Here is a 19,347-nt window from a genome sequence, read left to right on the forward strand (position 1 = left end):
TTCAAAATTTAATAAGACATTACAAATCAGAAATGTTATAATCAAAATGAAGATTTTTTCAAAACATATTTTTGACGTTTTTAGTGTTTTCAACCTATTAACGGAGCCAATAGTGGCTTAAAATCAGAAGCACCAACAACTACAAACTCGAAGATCAAAAGATATTAAGATGGAAATATCACAAATTTGTCCATAAAATTGCATCAAAATTGGAAAGGCTTGAAAACCATACTATAAGAAGTTAAAATATAAGTGGTTCAACTACAGAGCTATCTACAATTCAATCGCGAGGTAACAAATTCTTAAACAGATTTGAATTATAAACATGTGATACTGTTGTGCATATAGTTTATATAGAGTGAAACACATGTTTACTGGATCAAATAAGCCAATGTTACAAATATTCTTTTCTCATAGGCATAGGATTATGCCTAAGATCATAGACTATTTTTCTTATTTCCCTTTGATTTATTATTATTTACAGGTCTAAAACTACTTAGGAATAGATCCAATTTCAATATTTATCCTAGTGGCTTAAGTAATTGCCTCTTTGTGAAAGTGTGGCGAGTTTGCTCCCATAGTTTGCGTGCTTCAATTTCATTGTTTGCTAGCACTGAGCACGGACTCTCGTTACAATCTGCAAAGTAGTTGCCGCTCACCACACCCATATGCGGGCTTAATGCGACGTAACATGTCGTTGCTGCACCCTACAAATTACATTACGGATGTACATATATTAGGATAGATTCGAAAAAGTGCAGGGTAAATATTTTGAGTAGATTGATGACGAAGTATTTGGTTAAAGATATAATTTAAGCCCCTATTTGTTTTAGCTAAAAAATCATATTTTTAGTAGATTTTGATAAATATTGATGAAATGTATGGTTGAAAAGTTGATAAAAGTTGTAGATCCTATCAAATGTGCGGTCGAAAATGAGTTTGGAGAAAAATGAGGGTTAAACAGAACTTTTGTTCTATTTGTAATGGTTTAAATTTTTATATGAGTTGCTTTCATATGGTATTAAAGCTAACATAATATAAAGTCATATTATCACTCATTTTACAAAAATTGTGGACATCAGGTTATTGATGAAGAACAAATATAACTTGTACATGAAGGGACATGATTCAACGCATTTATTATATTAGTTTTATAATTCAGATTTATCTAACGAGATAGTTCAACGCGTATTTTTATTTGAATCTACAGCTGAAAGATGGAAACAGGAGAATGTAGAGAACCTGTGATATTGATTTCAGCAACTTAGAGATCATGAAACAAATAGAATCTGCAAGTTTCAAAATTGCTCATGGATTAATTAGTAATTTTGTTAAGTTCATTGACAGAAAAACAAAAAAAATAAATAATAAATAAATAATGATGCATGCCTGAAATAAAGCCTTTGTAATCCCTGATAATACCAGTATTGACAATTCCTGGATGCAATGCATTGACTGTTACATTTGCATTTCCTGCCTGTAAGATTAATTCCAAGAAACAATATGGTGAGACTAAAAAATGTTTTTCGGGACAGGTCGTCTGGGCTTGGATCTCCCAACCCTTTTCAGCTATATGGCAGTTTGGCCTCTCTAGCGAAAAGTATTAATCAGAAATGAGTCGATTTGTGTATACTCTACCTTGAGCTTTCTTGCCAATTCCTTGGCATGCAATATATTGGCTAGTTTTGATTGAGCATAAGCCTGAGTAGCATTATAACTGCATGAATGCATTGTGAACATATGTTAACAATCTAGCAATGAAACAATTGAAGTGATGAAAAATGATTCGTGTAGTCGAACTCAAAATTATTTATAAAAAAATGATTCATGTGAGTGACATTATAAATAGAGGAATGTATAGCAATAAGCAATTTTATTGCTTATTGTTTAAAGAGTAGTCGAGCTCTTATATATTATTTAGTTATTTAAACAATAAGCAATTTTACCCTTGAGATGATCCTGTAAGAAGATGGATCATTTGAGATCACGAATCTTGAAATCTAATTGTCTATTTGACCTTTAGAAACCATAGCTAGCTTAAGCTTTTTGGGCTCTAATTCCATATTGAGTTTAAAATTTCATCTTAAAAGTTTAATCTTATTAATAGAATGAACTCAAATCATTATATGCTGATTATAATTTTCCCGGAAAATTTTACCCTTAAACATGTGTTACCTCTTTGGGTTGAGCATTTTGCTGAAACAAAAGTCTTCTTTTTTTACCCATTTGTGTATTACAGAAGAGACATTTATTATTCTTCCTTGGATGCCACTCTCTGCGGCTGTCTCCACCATTTTCCCCAGCAACATTTCTGTCAACAGAAAATGTCCTGAAAAAATAAAAATGGAATAATATTTAATTTTTGCTCTATATGCTTAATATCCTCTTTGAATACTTGATATAATACATATCACAAATTCAAGCTGGAAATAGAAGAATATACCTAAGTAATTTGTTGCGAAAGTCATCTCAATTTTGTCTTCAGAATACTCCAATCTGTGTGAATATTTGCCAGCATTGTTGCTGCATACATAGAAAAGAAAAGTCAATATCTGTAATCAGTATTGTGCACTACCTAAACGTTTCATGCCATCACAACCAATTTTAGAATGGTCGAACCACATAAGAGACACATTTATTTATAAACAAACTTGGTATTCAACATGCTTCTCCCAAGTTTAGCTCATTTTTTCGTCAAAGGTCTGATACGTGCTTGATTTTCATGAGTAGGTAAAAGTGATACTTGAATTCAGAATCTTTGTCTGCTTTATGCACTCCAAATCTCATTAAACCGTTAAATTTTAGACACTCATAGTCTTCTACACCCGACAAAACAAGAATGGTGAACAAAAAAGAATACGAAAGATAGAGCGAAAAATATATACATGAGGATATGAAGGGGTAGTCCTAATGATAAGAAATCAGAACAAAATTTCTGGATTGAAGCAAATGAACTCAAGTCCATCTCCAATAAGATTATTTCTGCTGCCGGACTCTCGTTTTGTATGGATTCCTTCACTTCTGCTGCCTTAATCAAGTCCCTCGCCGGAATAATTATTCTTACACCGTTCTTCGCCAGCACTCTTGCGGTCTCAGCACCGATACCAGATGTCGCACCTTATTATACAAAACAGTTAAAATTAGAGGGTGTTTGGTAGGAATTTTTATGTAAAAATGCATTTTTGAATAGTAAATTGATAGGAAATGTGTGGTTGAAAAATAAGAAAAAGTTTTTGATTTACGTGTAATATTATTTTAATAAAAAATATGTAGTTGAAAAGAAGAAAGAGAAAAATGCATTTTGAAAAAAATGGGTGACAAACAGGACCTTAGAGAATCTCCTCCATATTCTTTAAAACGAAGAAAACTTTCCAAGTGTTGAACAACGACTTCAGTGCAGGTGTGCGAGTGCGCATTGTGCACCTTCTAAAGTTTCTCCTCTGGCTGAACTTTACATATACATAGTTGATGTGTACACTGTTAAAGACCAGATTTAAATGAATACATGGAATTCCTCTTTAACAACTTAAACTTTTAAGATGTGATTGTTAACTTATCCGCCACCAATTTTTGAAATTTGTGCATGTGACATTTTTGTATCAAATCACGAACATGAACTAAACATACGAGGAAACAAAATTTTAACTACACACGATGTCCCTCTCTAAAACTTTTAAATAAGATGGTTAACGATGAAATAGAGAATACATACCGGTGATTATTGCAGTAAGATGAGATTGCATTGAACATAAACAATCTTGAGTAACTTGTTCAGCTGTTGATTTTGAACCATAACCACTTGGCCCTTCAATTCCTGCCAAATACTTCGCTGTTGCCTTCATAATCATAACCAGACTCAGAATTCTGCACAAAAGGCATGTGAAAATGGTAAAAAAGCATGTATATATTATAGACATGTCAGACTTATTTTTTGACACTTAAAATTCACATTTCCAAGCATGCATGCAATGTGTTTATATACGCATACGTCTATCTAACAATGCTGTACGAAAATCTATTTGTTCCACATTTTTTTCCATTAAAATGAAAAATTTGATCGTTATCCATCACATTAAGCCACCAAATTTAAATTTTTATTTCAAGTGTGAGGACCATAACGGCTATATTTTTCTTTTTCATTCTTACAAAAATGGGAAACAAACAAGACCACTAGTATGTAAGGACGGCTATTTTTTTTTTTTTTTTTTTTTTTTTGGGTTCTTATTTTATGAGAGAAGTGTCCACACGCACATATATATTTCATTTGTCTCCCTAGGTAACATTATTTACTATGTGACGACGGCTTCTGTTGTACTTTATTGGAGAGAAGTGAGAACCAACCAATTTTCGTTAATGTCGAGATCTTATATCATCATCTAATCTAGTCCTCAACTCAATTCTGACAAAATACAGCATTTTAGAGTAATGTGTTTCTCTTTTCTTTGTATTAGATTGATTAGTTCTTATATTTCATAGATCCTACAACTCACTGTACACTATTACCACTCATTATATAGACCCATAATTTATAAGCACTTATAAACACAGGATGACTTTTGCTTCCTATAGAAAGACTACCTTAATCTTGTTTGAAAACTAATTCATAGAAGGGTTTTATATTTTGAAAGTATTTCTAGATGAAGTCACGTTGGACCAACTTCCTCTAAAAGCTTTTCTAGTTAGAAAAAACACTTTTATAAAATTAATCATATGAATCCAAAAGCCATGTCCAAGGTGCCCTACCTGTTTGGTGGGGATTAAAACAAAACTTATAAGATTTTGATAAGAGTAGTTAAATGTGTGGTTTAAAGGTTTTGTCCTATAAAATGAGTGATTAAAATTAATTGTCAATTTTGACCTACTGACGTAGCGAAGATATTATAGGGAAGATGAATAATCACAAATTGAGAAAATTCTCAAGAAAGATTTTATTGAATTCAAGAACTACTGCCTCGGCTTACAACTGATAAAATATAAGAAAAACCTAGGAGAATCCGGAAACTAAAATAAAATAAAATAAAGATATTTTTTTCCAAAAATGGAAAATATAAGATAATTACTAAGATGGAAAATACTTATCTTCAGAATCATCCCCCAACAAACGGAATCTAAATCCGAATTTCATAGAAAGAGATATTGCAAAAATGAAAATTACCATAAATAGTCAAAACGATTAAACGAGTGCCTAAATGATGGATTTTGCCCGAAATTGGTCTTGCGTCAGGGCCAAAGGCGCTGAGTTTTATTCCTTGACTCGACTCCAATCAAATTAGACTAACGATTTGCCAAAAAGAGCAAACCCAAAGTCATCATGAAATCATTTGCCCCCTTTTTGTCAACTTTTACCTTGTGATAGTCCAATTTTGCCATGAACTCTAATCCCTTGTGCACTTCATCACCTACCCTATCAAACAAGGGTTAAGAAACTTAGAAACAAGCTTGTCATTCCATCTTTAAAAAGTTAACCTTTGGTAAGAGAATAGCTCCAATTCTTGTATGTTAATTATAGTTTCGATATTTAAACGACGTGATAAGAGTTCCGTTATTACTATCAAACCTCTTGATAAAAATTAAGTAGACTGAAGTTAGATGGTGGATTATTTACAGTGGATTAACATTGTATGATTTTTCAAGCTTTGTTATAAAAATAATTTAAGAGGTAACAACACTGGTTATTTCGCAAACATTTTCGAAGTCATTTGAGCAGTAAATTATAAATGCGCCGGCAGCCGGAGAGAATCTTTCGGATTCTGTGGGAAGCATCAGCCGAAGGATCTGCAAAATTCGGCTGCCGCGGAGGAGACGGATTCTGCATCCATATAAAATGGGCAACCGGCAGCCGAAAGAATAGTCAAATCAATTTTTGTTTGGAGAAATCGTCAAGGAAGACTGCTGTCATTACAAATTCAAACGGCTTATATGGGTAAGCCCGGTAGCAATCGGTTCAATTACGTACAAAAAAGGACGAAAGTAAAACCACGCTAGCCTTTGTCACATTCAGTTCTCGACCAGGTCAAGATCAACAAATAGGAACTTCAAATCACAAAAGAAAGAGGAGAACAAAAGGTTCTGGCGGTCCTAATAATTAAATAAGCACCTGCTTGGTGGCCATTCTTTGAGATGAGAAAAAAAAAGAGTTTTGAATAATATTTTAGAAGAATGTGTGACAAAAAAAAATAGAGAAAAAGTGTAAAATATTTTATTGTATAAATGTGTTGTTAAAAATAATTCTGTACAAAAAGGAATTTGAAAAGAATGTTAATCAAACAGAAGCTAAATATGACCATGATGGAGATCGAGGCTTGGTAAGAGCTCATTGCCAAATTGGAATGGATCTCTATGAGAGTGGCTGGCAAAGTCAGATGTTTAACTTGGAGTTGGCTGGCTGGTTTTCACGTCCCATTGAACCATCAGTGTGACTATTAATCCCTACAACTACTATTGCAAAATGAGCGATCCACCACCACACAAGCCTCTTCCATTGGAGGCCATTATGTTAAAAGCGAGAGAGGCCCCATCACTCTCTTTCCTTTTTTCACCCCCTGTATCGTCACATGGAGACAGAGAAAAGAGAATCTATCAACTTGTACCAACCGATGATAATAAGTAGATAAGATTGGTCTTACTTTTAAGATCAAGAAACGAAAGAAGACTACTATGGTTGGAGATGAGTTTGATTTCGTAAATCTCAATGTAGAAGGTAGAAACAATAACAATTTCCATAGTTGAAGTGAGACTCCAGATCATGGCACTGCATCCTAAACGGCTCCTCAACATCCGAGTATCTTGACTAGTAGGTCTCATTTTAGCTGTCCTTGGATACCAGGAATCCTCCACCTCCGAGCAGCAGAACTATATGTGATCGTTAACTTGCTAGCTTTGGAAGTGGATACCTTTTCTGAAATGTGGTAATTTGTTCATAACGCACAGCCAATGATGAGGCCAAAATAGAACGTCGAACCCAACATAATAATTATAATAAGTATTATTTTCACTAGAACTGGGTACAATTTAATTAATCTCTCCTCTCATTAGAAATTACTTTCTACCATCATCCCAACCCAGACCAGCATTTCCTTTGTTTCCAATTGCTTGTAATGGTTCGATCAAACCATTGGTGCCACGGCCAAGTGCCTCCCCCTGTACCAAACATTAAGAGCATTAGAAAGGATATTACACCACAAACAATATGAATAAATGATTTCCTATCACGATAACAAAGGCCAAATGCAGACATGGATGCTTGAATGGTATTAAAACATAATATTATTTTATGCAACTTGTGACCGAACAGAAACAGAATAGTACTTGGTTCTCCCTACTAAAACTGAATTCTTGAACATCATTTCTGTTCAAAAGATTACCTCCTTCCAGCCCATGCTTTCAAGAATTTTTCTGGCATAACTTCCTGCCCCGAAGGAAATGCTTAACGACTCGACTGCAGCTTCTTCGGGGTGTAAAGAAATAAGAGATGATGGAGAATCAGTACTATCAAGTGACGTTTTTTGTTCTGGACCAATACCAAAGCCACCATGCAGAGCTCTTCTCTCAGCAGCTCTGTCTCTATAAACATGATCCTGAAATTGCAAAATAAAGAAATTAGAACAGAAAACAAAGTGGTAAAGAGTAGCAGTGCAAAAATTTACATTCAAACACTGTTGCCCGAGCGTGAAAATCAAGCAGCACTACTTCGAAATATATGTTCTGCCAGTGCAAAACATGATTTAATCCTGCTCAGGTAGAAAGCCCTACCAATTCACTCACTTCATTAAAGGAAGGAAGTTAATGGCACTAAAATCCATAGGCAACTCTCATGAATCTTTTGAGGGACACCCCAAGTAACATGGCATATTTACTTCAATTTCAAGCTTCAGGTTCCCGAGTGAGTTTTTGCTTCTGTAATTTAAGGAAGCCATACTCGAGGGAATGGAAGTGGAAGACTATCAAGATTCAATGTGCATATATTCGTGAGCAAGATCAATTGGCCAGTGTAAGGCTTCTTGTGATAATTTGCATTTTAAGCATATTAACCTACCTTATGCATGATGAAACCAAGAATGAAAACATGTAAGAGCCAACTTAAATCAAAACACTTAGAGACAAGGCGGCCACATATCACATGGTGATGTAGCCTTGCAAGTTGCATCAGCTCAAATATATCTTATAAAAACTCCAATTGAACCCTCAGTCTGCAACGTGTAGATTAGATTAAAATACTACCATGTTTAAACCAGAAAATCTCTAGCAGTAATGACTGTCACTAACATAAATTATGGGATGAATCAAATGATTATAATACGATTGGCACTTAAACGTGCACCAAATTCTTTTTCTTTTTCCAACTATCAAGCACCATGGTTACTGATAACATACAAGTTAAGGAACACTTGAAGCTTCAAAAAGCTTATGTACGCAGGAGTTACCTTTTTAGATGAGCAGAGCTTCTCTGAGGACAAAGACTGGTCCTCTAGGACAGCAAGATCTTCCGAGCTTTTAGATTCGGACTTCGAATGATATTTTGGTATCTTATTCATGTGTTTATCGATTGACAATTGTGGGAAACCCCAATCTTTCGTAGGGTCGGATGCATCATAAACCAACAAGGATGCCAAGTATTGCGAGCTAGGAATCCTCAATCTATATAGCTGACCTGTGGGAGGGAAAAACTAGAGTAACTGATCTGTTTCACAAAAATGAAGAACAAATCTTTGTGTGTGAAAGCTTGTGTGTGAGAAAGATAGCCTTTAATTTAGATTAACAATGGAGAAGGTAGAGCTTGGTATAATAAAAAAATACATAATTACATTGCTACTCAAAAATGGTCAGCATCTCCGCTTAATAATCCCTTAAAGATGTGAGCCTTACATTACTAAGGAAATTATAGCAGAACAGGAAGGCCAATACATATTATCTTGCACCTGATCACGTGCCATCTCTGAATATATATCTTTGTAATTTGTCATTAAGCTGGAATTTGCAGGTTTTTGCACTCCTGTGCTTCTATTGTTGAAATAAAGGTCTCCTGCTCCACGAACCCTTGCACTATTTTGGGATTTTATGGGCTTATGCTATTGGATTTGTTGCTAAAATTCTCATCAGTTCACCTTTAGTTGGATTATAATCCTTCCTCCCTGCCGGCTTCCATGGAGCCATAGGTTGGTGACTTGGCCGTGCTAGTTGCTACAATCTATGATGCTTGGACTCAGGTTCGAGTGTCAAATACGAATACATATCTAGAAGTCGGATCCTTCTCATTTCTAAAATTAAGATATGGGGATACGGTTAAAAAGAATCCGAATTTTGGATAAAGGTATGGGTATAAATTTTACTAAATATATTTTTAAATAATTGGATTATAATTAATTTAAACAATTGAATTATAATTTGAAATAAATTTAAATTTAAGTCAAAATAAATTCTCTTCAAAAAAATTAAAGAAAAAAATTAACTTCAATATCTTATATATTATTTAAAAAATACTATAGAAGTAAATTTAAATTTAATACAAAAAAAATATAATACTAAATCTTTTAATTACAAAATAAAAATTTTAGACTGATAAATATAAGAAATAAGAAATTTGGAATAAAAATAAAATCAAAATAAAAGGTTAGTTCATCTTTTAGTTGTTTTACCTATTTAAAAAAAAAGGGAAAAAAAAGGCTCACTTATCCAAAAAATAAATTAAAAAAAAACTGCTCACTTATCAACACAAAATACCCAATTTTCTTTAAGCCCACTTATTCATAAGCCCAATACCCTATTCCCATAATACCCTGGAATTTTGACATTCAATTAGCTAACTACAAGCCCACTAACCAACAAAACCAATAGCCGCCTCGTCTTCCCCAACTCTTATCTTCTTTTTGCATCCATCCATGTTCTTTCTGCATCCTTCTACCTTCTTTGACTCCTGCAAAACCCTAAAGTCAAAAAGCAGCCATCTTCTCGTCTACCTTCTTTATGCATCATATACCTTCCTCAACTCCTGCAAAACCCTAAAAGCAAAGCCAAAAAAGTAGCCGTCTTCTCCTTTTTGCTGCCATGTCCGACCTCAAAACCAAGGATCCGATCCATATCCCGTGTTATGTCGTGTCGACACAGATACTTCTCCATTTTTGGAGAGTCCAAGCATCATAGGCTGCAATGGCCTCATCCTGAGCAACTAGTTGAGGCACATTCCACTTTAGTTATCCCAATGCTTCGCAACTAGTTTGATAGTAGAGTGAAGCTTAAAGAAATACTATTCCTTTCTGTGCCGATTAAATAGGCCTGCTAAGGCTCAGTGATAGAGTAAGGTGCAAAGCAAAGTCATAGCGTAGTCAGTTAAGAAAGATTGAATTTATCTATCTAAATCAATATATATAATTTAAATCTTCAACACCCGCCCCCTACTTGTCGAGTTCATTTTTTCCCATCTAAGTCTGGCACATCTTTTGACATGGAGAAAGAAAAATCAACTGGAATGCCTTTTTCATTGCAGAGATTCCATAAACATGAAGGTTTGATTTAGAACAGGATGTTCAGGAAATTACGCTCCATGGATGGGACACAGTAACTTCAAATACTTGTACCCCAAGAGTATAATATATCAGTTGCACAATTAATTGGCCTCAGATGGCCTAATCTGAATGGTTTTCTATACACACTAGCTGAGTCCAATGATACCCAAAAGGGTTAACTAACGGCACCTGAAACGGGTTTGTTTGTTGTGTATTTATATATGGCACACTCAAACAGGATAAGAACGGCAAATCATACATACATGCGCTCTCTAAGTAGTCACAGACCCACAGACATCTCCAATATTATTGTTTGTAAAGAACTCAACACATTTCCTCCTAACAGACGATGATTTTAATCATAACCCATCATCCTCAAGTTTGTTACATTTCTAAGTTAACCGATGTATTTATGCTTCAGTAAAGAGGTTTCCATAATTGAGAGACAAAGAAAAACATACTATGTTCAAAAAGTTATCTTTAACTAAAGTTGGTTTAATATTTTCATTATCTTAGCATTCTCTGTCTTAAGCAATTCACTATAATGTATAAGGTAAAAAAAAAAAAAATATATATATATATATACATATATATATATTGGGAAGATGGCAAACCTGAAGTCACCCGTACCATATCAAGATACACTTCACACACTGGAGCAGTTTTCACACGAGCTGAAGATATAGATGGATGGAGCTTGCTAGAGCGCTTTTTTAGTTGGCCAACCAGCCTAGCCACCTCACCTTTTCCATCTTTTTTGATCCCTTTAACTAATGCCCAGTCCCATAAATCCACCATGTGCAGATCTGATATCCACTCTTCATTTGGTTGACTAACTTGACCGTACTGAGCTCTCCAATTCTCTTCTTCTAGAGATATACCTGTGCAGAAGACCATAGTTCAAATCGTCAATTCAAACTACAATTTGTAGTAATCAGTAATTTAGTTTTCCGCCTTCATTGACTACCCAACCTATCTTTTCCTCTCTCCCCTACTCTTTCTGTTAGCTTCAGACGGTATCCTTATATAGGTCTAATTGAGAAGCCATGAAAAGTAGATAAGAGGACAAATTCCCAAGTATAGCAGCATGTGAATGATGTGTCAGTGAATGTCATTAGTGCACTTACGTATCTGTAATGCAGTCACAGAAAATTGAGAATATGAGAAGTCAAAACCAGTAATTTTGAGTAATACTAATTTTTCTTTCGTGCAATATATACCTTCATCTGCTATATTGCTGCTAAAGTCAGTTAAACAATTAGGCTCATACGGGATCCATTCGCCTTCTTCCAGTTCTTGAATGTCATCGTCTCCTGCACTCGACAAAGAAGACCTGATAAGATGCCCTTTGGCAAGATTACTCCATTTAAGGTCAGATATATTTCACATACCATCTGCTGGAAGATTTAGCTGCTGTGTATCACTAGTTTCCACAGACATTGCCATGTCAGAAGCAGCAGCATGAGTTGATTGGTTGGAATAACCCGATAAGTACATATCAATGAGAGTATCTTCCAGCCTGATTATAACATTTCAAGCTGCTTAGGTATCTAGTATATGCAACAAGATAGGTAAAGCTCAACTTACCATTCTGATGCCGGAGGTGGATACTCAGATTGTTCGTTGCTGATGCAAATTGAGGGATCTAAACAAAATAACATAAATGGAATAATGTGGGTAGAGGAGAAACAAATATATGTAACAACATTAAAAAGCTCTTCCGTTGTACTTCAATATAATATACAGAACATTCAAAGCTTAAAGTATGATGTAGCGAATGACAATTAGTTTGGAACGCTGCCATATAAACAACAAAAACTAAACACTCAAGGCGATCAGCTTTTAAAACTCATCAAACAAAATATACATAAATAAAAAGTGACAGCTGGCCCAAGCCTTGCAATATATGCACACTTGCGTATAACATTTTAAGGATTAAAATTTACTCAAATCTCAAATATGAATTTAAAATTTACTCTATACATTCATAATAGTTCACCTAGGGAAGATTCAGCAGAAAGTGCAGCTCCTTCCTTTTCAGATCCCAATACTTCGCCTTCACAATTAGCATTATGTAATTCAAATTGATCCTTTTCAGCTCCCAATACTTCGCCTTCACAATTAGAATTATGTAATTCAGATTGATCCCCATCCTTGAGTTGAACAAAGTAATAACATCGTTATCTTTGCAACTCTAGAAACCTAGAGAACCCACTCCTATTTGCATCGAAATTGGAAAAAGTAAATTCGAATAACATACCAGATTGGACTCAAGGAGCACATAATTCCCATTTTCGAATTTGTAATAAAGTCCATCTACGCTGCTGAAATACCACCCTGCTTGTGGGTCGTGGTAAAATCCAGTGCTGCATCAAAATAATACCCATAAAAACAAAATCAAAATGTCAAAACGGTATGTGGGTACAAATCATTAACATCAAATACATTTATTTTGGGTTCAATTGCAAATATTCAACACAAGTGCCAGAATATTTGGTAAGTTTCAAAGAGAAAAAATAATAAAAATAGAAAACTAGAAGCGAAGAAGAGAGGAAAAATGATAAAGAATTTCAAAACCTAGCATGGTAGTAGAGCTGAGAATCTTCATCCCACTCGAAGGTGCAATTGGTTTCCTGTGATCGTTCAGTTCCCGCCATAATTTGGTATGTGTTCCCAATTGGGTTTTCTTGATTGTTCTAGAATTGAACCCAAATAATTTCCTAAAATCAATCTCTTATATTGGGCATTAAAATGAGGACATAATTCTATTTGCATGTTTATGTGTATATACCAGCATTTCATATTGTTCACCCAACTTCGGTTTAATGCAAATTGGTATCTCAAGTTTGCATTTCATTTCACTTACACCACTATATAACACATTTGTCTAATCGTCATCATGCAAAGAGTCAACGAGTCGGAGACCATCATTAATGTATTTATTTTTTATTTGTATAATTGTAAAAATGATGTAGGTCATCGAACCATTAAGTGAAATTTTTTTGGACACAAGCAAAAATCGAGTTTTTCAATTATATATATACAAATTTCAAAAAGATAATCTTGATATTCTTACTACTTTTTACCAAACAAGTAATAAGGATATTATAAGATGCCTCAAAAATACTACTGAAATTTTTGACATTAGTAATACAATAATAATAAAAAATTCAAAAAGATTTTTAGAAAGATAAAGGCTTATTCTTCAACATTCTTCAAAAAAAAGTATTTATATATATCGTCTGTTGATTGTTATAGAAAAACAAGTTTGCTGTTAAAAAAATTGACGAAAGAGATAATAGAGAACTTGTGTGGATTTAATCGGATGAAATGTTGAACGGGGAGGACAAATATATACCATCATATTTCTTAAGTTATTAAAAAATTAATGATGATAAAATAGTTGCATTTGTAGCCATTGTATTTCTTCAAAATAATAAATAATTAAAAGTCATCTTAATGTGCCCATTGCAATAAGAATAATAAAATCACTTGATAGGGTTTAGCAGCTTAAAATAATAATTCTACAAAATCATACCTTATAACAGACGTGATAATTAGAAGCTGAATGCGACTAAAACAAAGTAAGTATGTTTTTTTTCTTCTTTTTTTCCTCTCTTTCTTTTACTATTTCTCTTTCATTTTTAGTAATATGTGACATTGAGCACTATCGATTTACCTAAAAAAAAAAAAAGATTGGATAACAAACATATGTATAATAATTATTGAAAACTTGGAGCACCTACAACTTTTACTTATCTGAAGACTGCTTATATTTCACTTATATTTATAAATTATTTGATGAAAGGGATAATAGGGAATTGGTGTGGGTTTCATCTCATCGAGAGAAGATAGTTAACATAGAGAAGTGCTACATGTACATAATTATTTACATAATATGTACATAATTATACGTGGCACTGGATCCAGTTATTAATTCAAATCTCACACTTGCACATCAACAACCGAATGATTACCACATCACATTATGGACACCATTATGTACAATAATTATGTACAAACGGAATTTTCCGTTAAAATATCATTTGTAGCCATTCTATTTCAACAAAATAATATAGTCAAGATTATACCTCGTGGTTTGGAATATTAAGTCTACAAAATCATAACTTATGATAGACGTGATAATTAGAAGTTAAATGTCAAAACAACAAAGTAATTTTTTTTTTTTTATTTCTTCTATTATATCTCTTTCATTTTCAGTAATATGTCCCATAGAACATGGTCGACTTATTAAAAAATCCAAAAATGACTACATAACAAACATCTATAGTAATTATTGAAAACTAGAACAAGTGAATCGTCACCCTACAATTTTTATTTATCACAAGACAATGTTCATATTTTGCTTATATTTATAGATTATTTAAACACTCAAATCACATTTTATCCATGCTTTTGAGGAAGCGACAAATATTACTTACGTATCTACCATTCATTTCTATTTAGTTATAATTTAAACAATTTATGAACACTTCCTAAACATGTCTCTATAGATTAAGATTATAGTTTGTACCCTTTACAAATGGATATTTACACTACATAGATTTATGTGAAGCCGATACAGGCATATTTCATACGAACGCCACACAAATATTTCAAGCAACGACGGAACCAAAAGCGCCCCTTCTTCAAACTTTCAAAGAGGGGGGCACATCTTTTGTTCTTTCCACTGCTTGAAGTGTGTTCGGGGACACACTCTCTCTCCACCATAACAAACTTTGCCGAAATGTCACATAGGTATAGTTTAGACATAGTTTTGCAATTTGAATTTCAATTCCTAATTAGAAAGGAATACAATCACGTTTATTAAAATCTAACATTGTCCAATACCCAATAAAAACATCAACACCCTTCATTAAAATTCCCACACACTTGCACATCACTATGAAAAGCTGCAATCTATGCAAGGCAAAGGTTACATTTTCCATAAACATTTAAAACCAAAAAAAAAAAAAAAAAAGGAACCATTGAAGCTAGTCTCCTGTATGGGGATTTACAAGAACTGTATATAGGTGAGTAACAATTTCACTCAACCTCAACTCTACAACCCGGTCATGATCATCACCGTCTTGAAAGCTTGGACCACAGGTAGACCACAAAGAAACATAATAGTGCAAAGAGAACCACATGCATGACGTGGTTTGATCCTTCCCGGATGATACTTTTGTTCAGCCGCCTCATGTTGTTTTTCACCCCTGCCTGAGCTTTGATCAATGTCATTTGCTGCACAGGCCAGAATTAGAGGAGCTCTTTATGTCCTTAACAAGACAACCCAATATATGTTGCATCTAATTTTGTAAAATGCAGGGATTAATATATATGACAGAAATGGCACCTTAGTCAACCAGAAAAATTACGTGATCGAATAATCCCAATAACAGAAGTATTCAAGGAGGATACTCGTTTTGGAAAAAGTACAATTACGAATCCCTAAACTCCGGGAATTCTAGATAATTCATCACATGGGATAATTTTCAACTTCTTAGTAAAATTATGATTATGACCCATATTGCTTCTACTCCGTAAAACTGGGGCACCACTTTGATTTGTTTGATTTCCAAAGGAAAAGGTAATCTAGCTCGAGCTAACAACTGAAATATCTTTTTATCTTGGCACTTGATGTCAAACCTCAAAAGCCTTCTGTACAACAGGTAAGGAGAGAAAAAGCACTAACAAAGGAAACAAGGTTAGGGGTAAATCAAACAAAACTCGGAAGGTGCCTTCAGGAAAAAAGATAAGCATTACGACATAAGATGGAAGTGACGACACTTTTGTAATAAACAAGCTTGTCGAGGGTGTTAATATCTTTGATAAGTAAACATTTTCAATATTAGACCCTTTCTACTTCGAAGAAAGATGAAAAAGGAGAACAGACCCTATCAACAAAAATTAAATTGAGAAGAAAACAACAAAATCATGTTGAAACCCAACCCAACTCCATGTGATTTAATCGTATGGACAAGGGAAAGGTAGGGGATAGAATAATTTGATATGAACATAATGGAGGATAACTAATGTTTTACATCACAAACCAAAAAATTAAAAATAATAAATAAACTTATCCATACCATTCCCTTCCATGTCATCCTTATACAAATATATGAATATTATATTTTACTTCTATCCCCTTCTCTCTACTAATCTTGAACCAAGTGGAAATACAGTGATTTTTAAAAATCATATCCAGAACCAGCTTCAGTGTAATAGTAAGAATTGGCATCAGTTTCCTTTCTCCTTTCTAAAGCATGACTTGACAAACTTCAACTAGTCTTTCATAATTTATCATATTAATTGATTCAATTGAGCTTTCATATTCCCATTTTCATTACTTCCCTACTGTCGTCCCAATAATAATTTCATCATGAAACTTTTTATTTAATCTTACTTTTTCTTTGAGAAAAAAGGGGGGAAGAAATAAAGAGGTCATTCACCAAACTCTCATCCTTCCACTTGTCCATTAAAAGTATGCATTCATTCTATACAATTTTGCTTGATCTTGAAAAACTGCAATAATCCTGTAACAGTAGCAAGTTCCACTAAGCTTTCACAGTGATGAGGAATTTGACCAAAGTGTCTTAGGAGAGAAAAATCATATTTGAATTTCATTTTACATCATTGGCCGCAAGTTTAAAAGGCACGAAAAGTTCAATAGCAAACAAGATTGCAGAGCACACTGACAAGCGATTGAGAAGGTATAATTCAAACTCATGACAAGTAGACATACCAGCTGATTGAGGAAATCATTCTGGAACTTGGCTTCTGACTCAATGTCTTGAGCAACCTGCCATATTATTTGCGTAAACGAGAATATTAGATACGCACACCTACAATTGTACACAAATTAGAGCATGAAATAGGATTCATTAATATGTGCCAACAACCAAAGTGTTCCTAAGTGCAAGAAGTTTATTAAGATGAAAAGAGAAAAAATTTAGGCATAGTTGTCAAAAGTGCACCTAGGTGCAAAGCAGTGTGGTGCACGCTTCTGGGGCCTTTTTCTGTTTGAGGCGTAAAGCTTCAAACAAATGACGCTTTATTGTGTTTCAGGGCTTCAAACCCAAAGTTGGGAAAAAAAAGGAAGAAGAATGAAAAGAAGCGTGCTTCTTCAATTTATTTTCCTTAAATAGGTTATAACAACTGTGGAATTTGCATAATATTGTGATTCTTCATTTGTTGTTTTATATATTACTATCATAAACCCTCCTATCTTTTATCTTTGACTTGGAGAATTAGAAAAAATGTGCCTATAGAGGCACTAACATGCAATAACAAAATTCCAATTTTGCTCCTCCTCCTCCTCCTCCTCCTCCTCTTCCTCATCCTCATCATATTCTCCTCCTTGGTTCCTTTTTCTTAAAAATTAATTCAAAATCCAATTTCCAGCACAATTTACAATTATTTCATCTGATTCTACTAAAACATAAGCATACGTAATCCAAAAAAGTTATATTGTTGCCTGCAGGGAATTATATTTACAGACACCTAAAAATAAAGAAAGAATACTGCTACTTGAACATATTTGGAACTGCATAATGGTTTATATATAGAAGAGGTGTCAAAAAAGAGAGCGGAAAATATTTTTTTTCATTCGGTCGAAGAAATACTAAATCAATCATATCTCACCACACCATATGCATTACATAGAGCACAACCGAGAAAGAAATACAGATTCATTAGTAGGATTGATATGTTCTTTCGCAAGTTATCACAGTCAAACAAACCCTATAATAAGTTACAAAATTTCCGCATATTATAATCTAAAGGGGGAAAAAACAATCTAAAGGGGGAAAAAACTCACATTTTTGAGTAGTCGAACTTGTTTACGAAGACCAGTGACCTCCTCATCGAAATCGGCATGCATCGGATCTATTCGAAGCTGGATTTCATCAGGATTACCGCCCCCTCCCACAGACCTTGTGCTTAATCCTTCCCTGCTTCAATTACAAATAATCAATAATCAATTTAAAAAATTCTCAAAAAAAAAAAAAACAAGGCAAAATTATCCATTAGGTTTGTAGAATATAGATATTGAATATCAAAATCGTGAAATTTACCTTGATCTGTAAGGAGCGGCCATCGGAGAAGAAAACAAATAACCCCCCAAATAAATTATGGAATTGTGAAAAAATTGAGAGAGGAAAGGAAAATTTACAAAAAATAAAAGAATGAAACATTAGTAATGCTATATAACCCATGCGGTGCTCTAGAGTCGATTTAGGGGGGATGAATTCTTAATTTTAATTAAATATAGAATTAAATAAATGGACTTATGACATATTATACGGTCACATAATTAAAATTTATTGGACAAAAAAAAGGGCCAACCCAACACGTCCCATTTTGGGTTTTGGATGATGTATCGGGAATGGTGTGCGTACAAATAGAAGCACTGAGTAAAAACTTAGAGCATGTTCAGCAAATATGAGCGTCAATAGAGGCCCCATTTGGTACGCATTAATGTAAAAATGAGAATGAAAAATATAATCGTTATGAGCCCCACACAAAAGATAGAAATGCAAATTTGGTGGTTTGATGTGATGAATAACGGTCATATTTTTCATTTTAATGAAGAAAAAATGAGAAACAAACGGGGCTTCAATGTGAATTAATATATTCAAAATTATTTTTGCATTCTCATTTAAACTTGGATGAATTTAAATTAAAATTTTACTCCAATAAAAATATCTCAATCTATTTTCTGTCTCTTGTAGATGTAAACAATAGATATAAATGTACATTTTTTTTATTTTATGTCGAAAAATAGAATTTGCATCTTTTTGCATCTCTCTATTGGAAAGGTTTTCGACCATTTGAACATATAAAA

At 33.8% G+C, this 19,347-nt stretch overlaps 3 protein-coding genes across 6 annotated transcripts; all 3 read right to left on the reverse strand.

Annotated features, from left to right (window-relative positions):
• Window positions 1-521: 521 nt before the first annotated feature.
• On the reverse strand, window positions 522-3,855 carry LOC111400646 (short-chain dehydrogenase TIC 32, chloroplastic-like). The gene is made up of 8 exons (XM_023028043.1): window positions 3,713-3,855; window positions 2,886-3,117; window positions 2,444-2,523; window positions 2,176-2,329; window positions 1,639-1,717; window positions 1,390-1,477; window positions 1,243-1,289; window positions 522-707 (listed from the first exon to the last, which is right to left on the reverse strand). Exons 1-8 carry the CDS (start codon window positions 3,846-3,848, stop codon window positions 522-524), a joined length of 1,002 nt encoding a protein of 333 aa, XP_022883811.1. The 5' UTR covers window positions 3,849-3,855.
• A 3,079-nt stretch (window positions 3,856-6,934) lies between these two features.
• On the reverse strand, window positions 6,935-13,251 carry LOC111402218. The gene is made up of 10 exons (XM_023030380.1): window positions 13,080-13,251; window positions 12,763-12,868; window positions 12,502-12,655; window positions 12,090-12,147; window positions 11,894-12,021; window positions 11,723-11,815; window positions 11,117-11,383; window positions 8,424-8,650; window positions 7,365-7,577; window positions 6,935-7,140 (listed from the first exon to the last, which is right to left on the reverse strand). The coding sequence occupies exons 1-10, from the start codon at window positions 13,157-13,159 to the stop codon at window positions 7,039-7,041; spliced, it is 1,428 nt and encodes a 475-aa protein (XP_022886148.1). The 5' UTR covers window positions 13,160-13,251; the 3' UTR covers window positions 6,935-7,038.
• A 2,053-nt stretch (window positions 13,252-15,304) lies between these two features.
• Window positions 15,305-18,729, reverse strand: LOC111402219 (bet1-like protein At4g14600). 4 transcript variants are annotated; one of them, XM_023030384.1, is made up of 4 exons: window positions 18,578-18,722; window positions 18,322-18,454; window positions 17,248-17,304; window positions 15,305-15,746 (listed from the first exon to the last, which is right to left on the reverse strand). In XM_023030384.1, exons 1-4 carry the CDS (start codon window positions 18,598-18,600, stop codon window positions 15,585-15,587), a joined length of 375 nt encoding a protein of 124 aa, XP_022886152.1. In that variant the 5' UTR covers window positions 18,601-18,722; the 3' UTR covers window positions 15,305-15,584. The 4 variants fall into 4 exon arrangements, with proteins under 4 accessions (XP_022886152.1, XP_022886151.1, XP_022886149.1 ...); XM_023030383.1 differs by having other exon boundaries at window positions 18,322-18,457; window positions 18,578-18,719; XM_023030381.1 differs by lacking the exon at window positions 15,305-15,746 and adding an exon at window positions 15,753-16,192 and having other exon boundaries at window positions 18,322-18,457; window positions 18,578-18,729.
• Window positions 18,730-19,347: the final 618 nt, after the last annotated feature.

The sequence above is a fragment of the Olea europaea genome, chromosome 10 (genome assembly GCF_002742605.1).
Source record: "Olea europaea var. sylvestris chromosome 10, O_europaea_v1, whole genome shotgun sequence".
Lineage (NCBI taxonomy): Eukaryota > Viridiplantae > Streptophyta > Magnoliopsida > Lamiales > Oleaceae > Olea > Olea europaea.

What these genes read in the sequence shown, in the direction of transcription:
- LOC111402218 (XM_023030380.1), bottom strand. Translation starts at nt 13,159, where the DNA reads ATGGCGGGAACTGAACGATCACAGGAAACCAATTGCACCTTCGAGTGG. An exon ending in CCACCTCCGGCATCAGAATG is followed by an intron (nt 12,022 to 12,089) that starts GTAAGTTGAGCT and finishes TGTTATAATCAG; the next exon opens with GCTGGAAGATACTCTCATTG. An exon ending in AGCTCTGCTCATCTAAAAAG is followed by an intron (nt 7,578 to 8,423) that starts GTAACTCCTGCG and finishes TTGCAATTTCAG; the next exon opens with GATCATGTTTATAGAGACAG.
- LOC111400646 (XM_023028043.1), bottom strand. Translation starts at nt 3,848, where the DNA reads ATGATTATGAAGGCAACAGCGAAGTATTTGGCAGGAATTGAAGGGCCA. An exon ending in TTTCGCAACAAATTACTTAG is followed by an intron (nt 2,330 to 2,443) that starts GTATATTCTTCT and finishes TTATTTTTTCAG; the next exon opens with GACATTTTCTGTTGACAGAA. An exon ending in TTACAAAGGCTTTATTTCAG is followed by an intron (nt 1,290 to 1,389) that starts GCATGCATCATT and finishes TGAAACTTGCAG; the next exon opens with ATTCTATTTGTTTCATGATC.
- LOC111402219 (XM_023030381.1), bottom strand. Translation starts at nt 18,600, where the DNA reads ATGGCCGCTCCTTACAGATCAAG. An exon ending in GCCGCTCCTTACAGATCAAG is followed by an intron (nt 18,458 to 18,577) that starts GTAAATTTCACG and finishes TTGTAATTGAAG; the next exon opens with CAGGGAAGGATTAAGCACAA. An exon ending in AAGTTCGACTACTCAAAAAT is followed by an intron (nt 17,305 to 18,321) that starts GTGAGTTTTTTC and finishes ATAATATGGCAG; the next exon opens with GTTGCTCAAGACATTGAGTC.